The sequence below is a fragment of the Lithobates pipiens genome, unplaced genomic scaffold, assembly GCF_037356315.1.
Source record: "Lithobates pipiens isolate NorthernLeopardFrog02 unplaced genomic scaffold, aLitPip1_a1.2 Scaffold_8, whole genome shotgun sequence".
Lineage (NCBI taxonomy): Eukaryota > Metazoa > Chordata > Amphibia > Anura > Ranidae > Lithobates > Lithobates pipiens.
This window is the reverse complement of record NW_027507903.1, coordinates 128,534,247-128,548,223: the sequence shown is the minus strand read 5'-3', so window position 1 is coordinate 128,548,223 and position 13,977 is coordinate 128,534,247. Positions and strand designations below refer to the sequence as shown.

At 43.2% G+C, this 13,977-nt stretch overlaps 1 protein-coding gene across 1 annotated transcript in view; it reads left to right on the top strand.

The window, feature by feature from the left end:
- NCAPH2 (non-SMC condensin II complex subunit H2) overlaps nucleotides 1-13,977 on the top strand; it is a 91,587-nt gene that overhangs the window by 47,273 nt on the left and 30,337 nt on the right. Inside the window, exons 12-15 of the mRNA XM_077472760.1 lie at nucleotides 1,695-1,764; nucleotides 1,871-1,978; nucleotides 8,741-8,794; nucleotides 9,263-9,333. Of these exons, the coding sequence (XP_077328886.1) occupies nucleotides 1,695-1,764; nucleotides 1,871-1,978; nucleotides 8,741-8,794; nucleotides 9,263-9,333 (303 nt within the window). The remainder of the gene's footprint in view (nucleotides 1-1,694; nucleotides 1,765-1,870; nucleotides 1,979-8,740; nucleotides 8,795-9,262; nucleotides 9,334-13,977) is intronic.

Sequence of the window (13,977 nt, the reverse complement as noted above, 5' to 3'; positions counted from 1 at the left end):
CCTGCTGATGTATCCACTAACACACTTCTGTCCCAGGCTACCTACACTCTCTAGATATAGGAACACAGACACCTTTGGCCAGCAGCATTGTTAACTGGTTCCCGCCTGGCCTATGGCAGGAAGCCAGCGTTAACCTCTTGTCTTTCCGGGTGGACGTCATTTGACGTCCTTCCAGTCACGCTGCTTGTGCATGCCTCCAGGGGTACGCTGTGATCGGGGATGAGGTGTGTCCCTCAGACACAGCCCATCCCCCAATCGGGGTGAAGAGCCAATGAAATTGGCTCTATACCAGGTGACCGGCTGTGTCCAATCACAGCTGGCCACAAATGTAAACAAACCGCAGTAAATCAATGTTACCGGGTTTTCCTCCTCAGATCGGTCCAGTGTGAGGAGATCGTGGGAACAGTGATTTAACGGTTAACCTCTTACAGTGCTGTGCCCTGATTGCCCCAGAAATAAAGAATACCTGTGTGTAGCCCATCAGAGTACCTTTCTGTAAATAATATACACTAATTTGGGGTATTTTTACCAAAGATGTGTAGTAGTATAATTTGAAGGTCAAATCTTTTGAACAAAAAGTACTTATTTGCAAAATTTTACAATAGAAACTAAAACGTTTTTTTTTTTTTTTTTTTTTCCGCTTAACGCCAAAAATAAAACAGTGGTGATTACCATCAAAAGAAAGCTCCATTTGTGTGAAAAGCAGAAAATTGGTCTGGGAAGGAAGGAGGGTAAAAGTGCTCTGTGTTGAAGTGATCAGAGGAGAGGTAGTGTTCAGCTGCCCATAGACGAGTTTTTTTTTTTTTTTTTTTTTTTTTATCGTTTGACCAGCAGGTTGAACAAAAAAACTGGCCAGATTCCCCCATCCACACATTTTGAGGTGGATGGGGAAATCCACTAGGCTGTATGCTCTGACAGTGGGGATGCTTCCCGCTGTCTGAATAATCTGATCAGCAATGATTGAGCAGCTAAAATCCAACAGGGTGGTTGTACAGAAGTTGATTGGTAGATTGACTTCTGTAAAACCACAGTGCTCATAAATTTAATTTTAAATTCAGTAAGTCCCTGCGAACTGGCCAAATTTTGATCCCTCTATGGGCAGTTTAAAGTTGTTGTAAAGGCAGAAGGTTTGTTATCTTAATGCAATCTATGCATTAAGATAAAAAGCCTTATGTGGGCAGCAGCTCCTCTAATACTTCCCTGAGGTCCCTCTAGCTCCAGCAATGTTGCAGGAATGTCTCAGCCATCCGGAACTCCCGTCCTCATTGGCCACTGGCTCCCGCTGCTGTCAGTCAATGAGAATAGAAAGGGGGCGGGCCGGGCCACAGATCTGTGTCTAAATGGACACGGAGTTGTATCCATTGTATCTTTTCCAAAAATTGCGTTTGTAAGACCGCAACGCAAATACGGTGTTACAAAGTATTGCAATGACCGCCATTTTATTCTCTAGGGTGTCTGAAAAAAAATATATAATCCTTAGGGGTTCTAAGTTGACTTGTAAACTCCAAGTGTAAAATAAAATAGGTCTGGTCCTTAAGTGGTTAAGAGCACAATCGGGTAGGAATCTAAAACGGTCAGTTAAAATCCTTGCAATGTACACGGATCACCCAGAGAGGAATGCTTTTTTTTTTTCATAACACAAATGAGGTATGAATCCTATTTGTAAGAAATATATCTGTCTTCCTATTTCTAAGGATAACCAGTTAGACGCATGGCAGAGTCTGGACCCCTTTAAGCCCAGTGAAGATAAACCTTTTAAAAAAGGTAAGGTGTTTCAATTAACTTTTTATCAGGTGTGTTGTGTTTTTTGGTTATTTAACTGCTATAACTTTTTTTTCTGTCTTGTTATCTTTTTTTTTTTTTCTGTCAGGAAAACACTATACACTTCCTCGAGGGGTTGTCGATGTGTCCTCAAATAAAAGGAAGAGGAAACTTCCATGTAAACTGCAGGATTTCCTAAAGTGGTTTTCCTCTACTTGTGAGTATTTTTTGTGAGTTTATGCTTAACCACCTCAGACACCTGAGGCGCGCATCCGGCGCGCTCTGTGATCGTGGGAAAGGGGCCACCCCATACCAAGTGATCAGCTGTGGCCAATCACAACTGGACACTTAAACAAACTTTCCTGTTGTCAGCATTACGTTCATCATGAGCTGTCACATTTACAAAAAAAAATAAAAATCTGGTCACTGATTATTAGTCATCATTAGCATCCTCTCAGTGCCTCCTATCAGTTGCTATCAGTGCGGCCTCATCAGCGCACATCAACGAAGAAGAAAAATTACTTGTTTGCAAAATTTTATAAAAAAACTAAGAAAAAAAGTGTGTGTGTGTGTATGTATATATGTATATATGTATATATATATATATATATATATATATATATATATATATATATATATATATATATATATTTTATACAGTATATAATTTTTTTTTTTTTCATAGATTTTGAAAAAAATATTTGCCCCCTTGCTGATTTTGTATTCTTTTGCATATTTGTCACACACAAATGAATCAGATCATCCAACTAATTTTAATATTATGCAAAGCACCTCGAGTAGCTCTAAAATGCATTTTTTTAAAGATTTAATTTAAGGGAAAAAAGCTGTCCAAACCTGCCTGGCTCTATGTGAAAAAGTGAAGCACACTAAAAGATCTCAAAAAGCAACACATCATGCTGTGATATAAAGAAATTCAAGAAAAGATGAGAAACAAGGTAATTGAGATGTAGCAGTCTGGAAAGGGTTACAAAGCCATTGTTAAGGCTTTGGGACTCCAGCCAACCATGGTGGGAGCCATTATCTAGAAATGGAGAAAACGTAGAACAGTTTTGACCTTTCCCAAAAGTGGTTGGCCTACCAAAATTACTCCAAGAGCATAATGTCTCATCCAGGAGGTCATAAAAGAATCCAGAACATCTAAAGAATTGCAGTCCTCACTTGCCTCAATGTCAGTGTTTATGATTCAACAATAAGAAAGAGACTGGGCAAAAATTGCATCTATGCGAGAGTTCCAAGGCCAAAGCCACTGCTGACCAAAAAGTGCACAAAGGCTTATCACACGTTGGCCACAAAACATCTTGATTTATCCCTAAGACTTTCCTGCAAATATTCTGTTGACTGATGGGCCAAAAGTTGTACTTTTTGGAAGGTGTGCTTCCCGTTACATCTTTGGAAAAACTAACACAGTATTTCATAAAAAACATCATACCAACAGTCACACAAGTAAGTGGTAGTGTGATGAGCTGGACAACTTGCCATAACTGATAAAACCATGAATTACCAGAAAATCCTAAAGGACGATTTACGGCCATCAGTTCCTGACCTCAATCTCAACTGCACTTGGGTTATGCAGCAGGACAATGATCCAAACTCACCAGCAAGTCCAGCTCTGAATGGCTCAAAATAAAGGTTATGGAGTGGACTAGTCAGTCTGGACTTAAATCCTATTCAGATACTGCAAACGCTCAATTACAGTTGCCGTCAAGGGTGGCGCAACAAGTTATTATGTTTAGGGAGCAATTATTTTTTCATACAGGGCCAAATAGGTTTGGACAGCTTTTTTCCCTTTATAAAATGCAGTTTTTAAATGCTGATTTAATTTATTATCTACTCAAGATTATTTTTGTGTAATAAAATGGAGTTGATCTGAATCATTATTGTGTGACAAATATATACAAAAGAATGCAAAATCCAGAAGCGGCAAGTACTTTTTCACAGATATAATATAAAATTTTCGTTTAGCGAAAAATAAACCATGTGTGGATTAAATGCATATATTTTCATTTGGGTACAGTGCTGCCTGACCGGGACATTTTAATTCAACGCGTAACAGCACTGCAAGCTGAAAATTGGCCAAGGCAAAGAGGGGCTGAAAGTGTCCAGTATTGAAGTGGTTAAAATAGCAGCAGTTTGCTTGGAAAGTGCCCATTTTAAACAGAATAAAAATACCAGATTTAGGTGTACTGATCACTCACTGATTTTATGTGGTCTGTAATTTTTCCCAAATCGCCTTTCAGGACAGCACCTGGAGAAAGTGTAGCTCCACCCATGTTCCCAGGAAATACCGTAGCCTTTTGAATCCCACCATGCCTTCAGTTGTTTGTGTTTCCATGTGCAAGCACTGCGGAGCCAGTTTGGGGGGCTGTGCTCGCTCCAGGACCCTCCCGGTGTGAAGGGCAGCTCAGGGGAAGCAGTGACCTGCTGGAGAATCCTGGTCTGGGGGCCGCAAGTTTGGGGCAGGCTGACAGTCAAGCCAGGAACCGCGGCTTGTAGGCAGTTACTGCATGTCCACCCCAGGTCCTGGTTGGCGAGTGACATCATTCCAGGGGATGGGGCTTCTGGCAAGGGCGAGGCAACAGTGGTTCTGGCCACCGGAACACAAGGGCTAGGGGGCTGGTCAAAGGTCAGTGCTTCTGGTCCCCAAGGCATGGGTACGCAAGAAGTGCCAGTGATTCTTTCAGCAGCCTGATGTGCACAATGCTTCAGATGGAGATGTCAGCAGTGTTGGTGGGAGCAGGCACCGCAAGCGCCGGCCAGGCCCAGTTAAGAGGGGTACAGTGGTGCCCCCATCTTCTCTGTTGGGCTTGTTGGGTGTTTTTGTTGGTATTCTTCCCAGTAAGGGAGCCTGCTGCTGTAAGAGCTGGGATAAACGGGCTCCAGCTTTGCAGTCTGGGAAATGCCTCTGTCTGTTGGTGGCTGGTTTAGTGCGCTTCTAGGTGGCACCTTGTTTTCCCTGAGGTGGTGATAGTAAGGTTTCCCTACCCACTAGGTGACGGTCTGTTGCAGTTTTGTGCTTTTCCTTTTTAGGTCAAAGCCACAGGAAATGTCCTTCCTGCAAAAGTCCCCTCAGGGATTCATGGCCAAAATCCTTCATTGCGGACCTTGTTGAAGAAGAAACTTCACTACAGTGTAAAGACTTATTCTCTTCTGTGGAAGAGCTAACAGACACTGTAAGCTCAGTCCACTCTTTGGAAAAAACTCAGCAACCCAGACAGACTTGCAGTTCCGTTACCTGCTGTCCACCTCAAAGTCTGCGGCATCAAGCAACTCGGAGGATGAGGGGGCGAGTACTATTTCCCTTAAGGATTCGCACAAGGAAGAAGAGAATTTCTGTAGAACATCCAGATACAAACTGTTTTAAACAAGTGGTCTACTTCCTCTAACAATAATCTATACCACCCTCAAAATCCAGGAGGAGATGGTCCAGCTCTCCCTAAAAAAATAAAATGCATCAAGGCCTGGATGAATCAAAATGCAGGGTTTTCCCAGTCCACAGGATTCTTTCAGAAACTGTTAAAGAATGGAAGGATCCAGAGAGGGGTTCTTGCTCATTAAACCTCTTAAAGAGTTTGTAAATCTCTGTACAAATGTCTCACGGAGAGGTAAGCCTAGAATAAGGCTTACCTCTAGGTAATGTAAATATCTCCTATGCGTGCGACGTTTAGGAGATCTCTAATTTGTACTGTGACGATATGGTCATGGGCGCATGTGCTGTGAAGAAATGGTTCTCCGTGCCGTTTCTTCACTAATAAAAGCTGTGACTGGCATGGGAGTGACGTCACGCGACTCTGGCCAGTCACAGAGCTAGGGCCCGCGGTTTCAGAAGAAAGGGGGCGAACAGCGGGGACAGCGCAGACTTCATTTTCAGGTAAGTATCACATAATGTGCTGCATACTAGCACATTTTGGTTTTACTTTGCAGGGACCAAAAAAAGGAAGTAAAGCCCTTTGAGCTTTACTTCCTCTTTAAGGGCTTGTGTTTTTTTTCACCTTAATGCATCCTATACAATATGTTGAAAAAACACCTTGCAACGAGCGAGCCTACATGTTTTACTTACCTGAGCCCCGTCTTTTCCTTGGCAGAGACGCACTCTCCCTCTCTCCCACGGGTCCCGGCTCTTGATTAGATAGATTTATAGTGCAGCCATTGGCTCCCGTTGCTTCCAGTCAAATCCAATGACCCAGGGGTTAGGCCGAGTTCGGCATTCGTGTCTATGGGCGCAAATGCTGGACTCGGGAGCGCGCCTGCAAGGTGAGAGCGCTTCTCCTAGGGGGTTGTCTAATGCGGGGAAGAGCCGCCGGGGGACCCCAGAAGAGGACGATCGGGGTCACTCTGTGCAAAACGAGCTGCACAGTGGAGGCAAGTATGTTATTTAAAACAAAGGGTTACAATCACTTTAAGAGAAGAGTCACTTTTGAAGAGGGAACGAGACTGAGGTGTGGATCAAAAAGCTTATGGTGAATGTGGCTTTTTTGCAAGTTTCATGTTGCATGGATTTGGCTTTCGGTGATATGGGCATATTAAAAGAAGCAATGGACAAGAAGGCGGATTCTCTCCTCAAAGTGTGAGATTCTACCTCGTCCAACCTCAAGCCCGCTATGGTTGCCAGAAATTTTGAATGCTGGTTGGAGCAGCTTAAAAGGACACGTGGAGTCCAGGACATCTAGAAAAGATTTGCTAGAGTCCTTCCCAGTTCTCCTGAAGGCTGCCAAGTATATGGCTGCTGCCTCGTCTGCAAGATCCTCAGCGTCAACTTGGCCAGACGCACCATCTGGCTAAAGACGTAGACAGACGATTCGGCATCCAAGATCAAGTTGTGTGGGATACCGCTTTTGTGCGACTTCCTTTTTCCTATACTCTTTTTGCTTCACAGAGCAGCTCAGGCCAAGGGGCTAGACGCCTTCGCCCAACCATGGGACTACCCCTTGTGTTACGCTCCCCAGTCAAGGAACACTTTTTAGTTATTTTTCCGGATTGGGTTATTCTCAGATCCAGCCTTTCTTCCCAAAATTGCTACATCTTTTTATTGTACTCAGGAAATGATACTGTCCTCCTTTTCTTCAGCTAACCCAGGAGAAGAGGCATTTCATACACTAGATGTGAGAAGATGCCTGTTACAATATCTAGCCATAACCAAGGGATTCAGAAAATCAAATTCCCTCTTCATAATTTTCTTGGGATCCCGCAAAGGTGAAAAGGCTTCCAAAAGTACTTTGGGAAGGTGGCTTAAATGGGCAATTGAAGAGGCCTACATGGCTTGGGCAAAAGAACCTCCTTCGGGTATTGCTGCCTACTCTACGAGATTGATGGCGTTTTCCTGGGCTGAAAGGGCCGGTGTTTCGCTTGAACAAATATGCAAAGCTGTATATTTTGTACTTTCCTCCAGCACTACAGGCTTGATCTACTGTCTGCTGCAGATCAGGCCTTCGGTGGGAAGGTAATGCAGGCAGTGGTCCCACCCTAGGGTAAGTTTCTCGGTTATCCTCTCAAGGTGCTGTCCTGAAACGCAATTTGGGAAAACCTTAGTTACGTACCAGTGACAGTATTTCTAAGAGCCTTTCAGGACAGCTACTATCCTCCCCTTTTTTTTTTTTTTTATATGACTTGGTTTTGTTATGGTTGTTTTGTTCTGTGATATGTTTTCCAGCATGTTGCAGGCCACTCAATAACTGAAGGCATGGTGGAAGAGGAGGGATTTAAAAGGCTGCAGTGGTTCCTGAGAACATGGGTGGAGCTACGCTCTTTCCAGGTGCTTTCCTGAAAGGCTCTTAGAAATAACGTCTCCGGTAAGTGCAACCAAGTTGTTTTTTGTTTTTTAGCAGAACTGCATTTCACACCTCTTTCCTAATGTGATTTGCAATGGACATATTTAACCCCCCTGATGGTATTCCCGAGTCTGGCTCGGGGTGGAATTTTTATACCAAAAGCGGTAACCCCGAGCCAGACTCGGGACTGCATCGCTGGATCCAGGAGGATGTTTACTTACCTTCTCCCTCGGATCCAGCGATGTCCCCACGCTGTACGAACGAGCCGTGTCTCGCTCGATCTATCACAGAGCTGATCTCCGTTCCCTGCGAGCATTGCAACGCACGGGGATGGAGATCGGCGCAAAATTCAAAAAGTGAAACACACAGTATACATACAGTATAATGTAATCTTACAGATTACATTGCTGTATGCAATTATTTCACATCCCCTTTGTCCCTAGTGGTCTGCCCAGTGTCCTACATGCAGTTTTATAATATAAAAACTGTTCTTTATGCCTGGAAACTGGAGATTGTCCATAGCAACCAAAACTGTCCCTTTACATCAAAAATGATTATAGACCAGCTAGAAAACAGCGATAATAAATTGGAATCACTCGCAGAATTTAGCGATGGCGATTTGTGGGGAGAGCCGTCATCAAATACTGAAAAGTAATGACAGCGACAAAACGGAGCAAATTTCAGTGTTTTTGATTTGATTACATTATTGAATAATTTTTATTATTGTTATATTATTATTTGGTACAATTATTTATAAATTATATTATAATTTATGATTTCATTTTTCAAACTTTATCATACCCGGGATGTCTGCTAGACTCTGGTTTGGACAGATTTAAGTGAGTTACTGCTAAGAATTACAGGACTACAATATTAAACGCCAAATTTTCATGCAAAATAATGGTACTGCTTTTAGCACCTAAAATCCGAAATAATCAAACCGCCAGGGAGGTTAAAGTTGAACACCAGGCAAGTGGTAAAATACACATTACAAATGTGTGAACTGTATTACCCATTAAAGATTTATATTTCTTTTGATCAGTCCCTGAGACTTAAACAGACCTGCTGTATGACCAGGCTGATGACCTTGCTCATCTTTGCCTGTATAAACTGTTTAGAATATTGTTTTTGCCATGCCTGTCCCCTATTAGCTTGATTTTGAGTCATTTAATTTGCTAATTATTCTTTTACAGATTGGGATGGGGCAGAAGCTGTGAAACACAGAAAGAAAGGTCCAACATTTCCAGGTATGTTTTGCAGTGAGTTTCTTGGAAAAAAAGTCATACATAAAGGATGTGTTGCAATTTTTATTCAAGAGTTTTGCAATTTATATGTGCCCCTGCTATTGTGAGTTAGAATAACTAAGACTTTAGTTACCTGCAATGAATATAATGCCTAACTTAATGATGGGGTGTAAACCCCTTGCACAGCCTAAAAACAAGTGTTTAAGTCATCCTCCAGGACAATAAGCTAATTTGACCATCCCGGAGGACTGCGGGTAAAAGGAGTTGTCAGGTAATAACTCCTGTTTTCCCGTCATCCTCCAGGACGTTCACATGAGCTTGCCTTCCCGGAGGATTCAAGGAAAAGGAGTTATCTGGTAATAACTTTTGTTTTTGTTGACATGGTTACTATTTTGGGGCTTAATTTGTAGTTTTTGGTTTTGAATTTTTTTTGAAAGTCCTTTTTTTATTTTTTTATTTTGCTCTTTGCAGATATGGATGTGTTGTACTGGAAGCATGTCAAGGAAAGACTAACACTTCAGAAACAGCTTCAAAAAAGAATGGTAATGGTTTCACATTCTTACCCACTGAGCTAAGAGTCTTATGCAGTAAAAACAGCAGATGTTCCCCCTACATGGGGAAAATCCCAGACCACTGGATATGAATACTGAAAGTGTACCCCTGCTAACATAACAGCCCACATTCCTTGGGGAAGTGCCTGGCCTGTCTTTATCTTTTGTCCTACTAGATTTTTGTTTTACCTCTGGCCAGGTCACCCCTTACCTAGCACTTCTTACTTCAAAACCTTTCTAGGCTTTTTATTCTGGGGCTTCCATATCCCAATCCTTTATGGACTTGTAAACTAATTCCTTCCAGGAGTCTTTAGCTTGGTACAAACTAACTAAAACTGACTGCTCCAGTCGGAACTGCTGTACGAACTATGCAGGGTTTATCCAGCAATCTGCCATTGGCTCAGAGTGCTGATCGGGAATAGGTCGACTGCTGGCTTTCCAGGATACACATCTGACAGCCAGCCCAACGAATAAATGTCAGCTGTATTGTTTTTTTTAACAGGCCACTGTCTCCCAGCATTTGGCATGTGTTACTCTTGTCAGCCCTCCTATGAGTGGCTACTGACTGTTTTTATATTTACCCTCTTTAGGCTGCAGCCATTTATGGCCTCAAATACACTGTGTAATGCATAGTCTATAGAACCAGAGGTCAGGGAGATTTGTGGAGCATCTTCCTTCACGTGTGAACTGCCTATGCCTATTAGGAGGCACTTTCATTCCTCTGGGTTTCCCATCTTGGCAGCCACATAATCTTGGCACCCTACTTCTGCTGATCTATTATAGGACTAGTCTACATTACCTGCTTTCATCTACAAGGCCTTACAAATGTGTCTGAAAATGTTTATACACCTGCAGGACCCCTGTTCCATAGTGGGCCCCTAATCCTGTCCTCTGCCCCCCACCACTCCTAAATTTTACAAACTCCCTCCCTCTTTCAGGTGGCTGTTAGTACTGACCTGTTTCTAAACTGGCAGTCCTCTCCAGATTTTCACTTTCCTGACCCTGCATAAGGACAAGGAAGCTACTTGACTCCTTTTGACAAAAACAATCTCCATTTTATTTCACTAAGGATTTTTTTTGTCCCTCTTTGATCTGCTGCATGAAGATCTTTATCAACTGAATGTTTAAGTCCGGCCAAAGCTCGTTTGGCTGGGCTTTTCCTGTGGGTCACAGGAGTGCAGTTCGTTTTGCACTCCTGTGACCCGTTTTCAGCAGAGAGCAGGCTAAAGTCAGCTCTCTGCTGACATTGTGGAATTCAGTCCAGTCATCACAACAAAGTCTGGATCCGCCAGGTGCCTGGACTGAGAGCCTGAGATGGCCCGCTCTGCCCCCTCCACAGCTCAGAGCTCCAATGAGCGTGGAGGGAGTTGAGCAGAGAACTGTGACCGACTGCTCACGGCGCTGCGAAAACCTGAGCGATTGGCGATGTTCGATTTTGGTTTTCAGTGTAGAGGCGGCAGGGGGACAGATATAGCATCAGTCTGATGCTGTATCCACCTAGGCAAGTATGAATATGGGGGGGGGGGGGGTGGATTCCCATACTCTTTTTAAGGCTCTCTACTTTTTGTCTTTCACAATCTTTTCAAAAGCTGACAATATTGTGAAGTTTTTGTAGTGCCTGAATTTCCATGCTGAATTCTGTACATATCTTAGGCCAGTGATGGAGAACCTTGGCACTCCAGATGTTTTGGAACTACATTTCCCATGATGCTCAAGCAATCTTCGGTGTAATGGAGCATCATGGGAAATGTAGTTCAAAGACATCTTGGGTGCCAAGGTTCGCCATCACTGTCCTAGGCCATAATGAGCTGTTGGATCCAACAAGACATCACTCACACTTAAAGTGGATGTAAATCAGATTTGTGAAATTTGAGCTGGGCAAATATATCTGCAGTGTTTTCTTATCTCTCTCCAAAGTCCCGTTGCTGTCTCTTGCTCAGTTCTTTTGTTAGCTTGATAACTCCTGAAGAGTTCTCCATCACATATGATAAAAGCAGCCTGAGTTTTGTGTTGCAGAGGATGCTATAAATAGATTAGCAGAGTCCTGAACTATTCAACCATCAACTCTGAAAGTTTTTACCTATGAGAAGGGGGTATGTGCCTCTCCTCCAATCAGCTTCTTGGCTGTATGCCCAGACTTCACAGCATTTTTGAACAGGAAGAGAAAATCTCTTAACGCCATCTGAACTGTCTAAACAGTATATAAAGCTGAAGACAGCAGCTATACATGTAAAACTTATGTAGGGAGATTTGTTTCATCTCTGTGTAACTCAGTGTGCTCTCCTCCAATGATCATACTTGTCCTGACCCCCCCGCCGCACAGCCATTTACTGGGAAGATCAGTGTGCCGCTTCTTGTCCTTTTGTATAATGTATGGCCAGCCTAAGGTGAATTTAACAGAACCCAGCTACACTTCTGTTTTCAATACTACAGATCTGCTCCACATGGGCTGTTATCTCATCTCTCATTCCTGCACACTTCAAAATTCCAAATGAACGATCTATGCAAGATTAAAGCTAGGGTAGGAAAAAAAAAATTGATACCTGTGTATTCACTAGAGAACAGTTATCATTGATTGCATTTCATTTAAAAAACATGCCCCTGGAAATGGATTGGTAGGAGGGTCGAGGATGCAGGGTGTGTGCTAATGAGGCCAGCTGGTCAAGTCCTGCCTGTGTGACGACTAAAGATGAGCTCAGGCATGTTCGCAACCGCAGGAAGTCGGCACTGCACAGCGCTAATCACAGGCATTTCCCGGTCTCTGCAGCTGTGGATCGGGAAAAGGTCTCCCTGCTTGTGATGAGCGCTGTGCATTGCTGACTTCCTGGCAGGCTCTACACGTGCGGTTCGTGAACACGCCTGAGCTCGTCCTTAGTGATGACCTTTTAGTCTGTCCAGTAAGTAAGGCAGAAATAAGTGTTTTGAAACAACCATTAAATGGGGCAAGCATGTGTCAAAGCATTAACGTATATCAAGAGATCAATGGATCGAGAACCTGACCGTGGGTTTACCAAGCCAGACAGATGAATGGGAAATTTTTCCTTGTGCCTTGTTCTTTTATCAGTGGATGCTTTGAGGGATTCTATTCAGCAGCTCTCATGTCTGGTTGTCTGGCTGACGTTTTGGTCAGCAGAGTTGTCTTGTAAAAAGCAGGTGGAATGTTTTGCCCTGTTAAGGGAAATGTTTGTTTTGGTCCTGAATGACTACTTCCAAATAGTAACTGTGGGCATGAGTACCTTGTTGCTGCTTAATTGGAAGTAAAAGCCAGAGGTACAAAAGCCAACAACCCCTTCTAATTTCAAGAAGCATTTCTTGCATCAAATATAAGCCTTGGTCTCCAAGCCCCATCCCAGTCCTGCAAATCATTCCTCATACTGTCCTACAGGGTCCTGTCGAGGGAAGCCAGCCTGGTGGTTTGGGCTGGGGTTCTGGACAATCTCTGATCACCACAGGGGAGGTTGTTGCCCATTAACGGCTTGGAATTGATTATTTGTCTTGTCCTGCTGTGCTGGTCAGTGCAGCTGGAGGAGCTCCTTGTAAGGGTTCAGTTGGACAACACCACAGCAGTGACATACATAAATCATCAGAGTGGCACAAGAAGCTGGGCTGCTCCAGACGATTCAGATCTCTTCCTGACTTGGGTGGAACTTGATGTGCCCGCCCTGTCTGTTATCGCCATTCCCGGCGTTTAAAATTGGCAGGTTGATTTTCTCAGCAGTTGACTGTCTTCAGGGGGATGGGCTCCTCATCCAGAAATGTTCAAGGAACTCTGCAGAAGGTGGGGAATCCCAGATGTAGATCTTCTGGTGTCTAGGCTTTTCACATCAAGCTTCAGTAGCTCCTTAGTCTTTGGTTCATACTTTTACAAAGTTTAAGACCACTTTCACACTGGGGCGGTGCATGCGTTAGCGGTAAAGTGGCACTAGTTTTAGCGGTGCTTTTTGGCCGCTAGCAGCCGAAGAAAGGGTTAATAGCGCATGTGTTACCACATTTCAATGGGCAGGTGCGGGAGCGATGTATACACCGCTCCTGCACCGTCCCAAAGATACTGCTAGCAGGACTTTTTTTTTTTCTCGTCCTGCATGCGCACTGCCCCAGTGTGAAAGCCCCCTGGCTTTTACACTGGGGTAACTTGAGAGGCACTTTACAGGTGCTATTTTTTTTAGCGCTCAAACACCTGAAAATTGCCCAAGTGTGAAAGGGGTTTTAAGTGGATATTGAGCCTCTTTGGTTGGCAAGTCTATCAGGCTAAAAACCAAATAGTACCGCACTTCACGTTAAAGAACAGATCAGAAAAGGCAACGTGCACTATATTATAATATAATGTAACCTAAAAGTAATACAAAGTGTGCTGCTCTAATTCCCGTGCATACTCCACAATCCTAGTGAATGCTGGCCTTTTAGTGATTGTCGTTCAAAAGGAAGACTATATCCTATAGTTTGGCTAGATACCTTCTAGGTGTTGATCCCCTTATGAATTCGAATGTGTGTGTTTTAAAAATAAAAAAAAGTTTACAAAAAATCCTATTTTAAGTCTGCATTTATTGTTAATCATTGTAATGTTTATGTAATGATTGTTGAAGATATCTCATGACTGACACATGCAAACAAAACTTATTGTACATTTTGGGACAT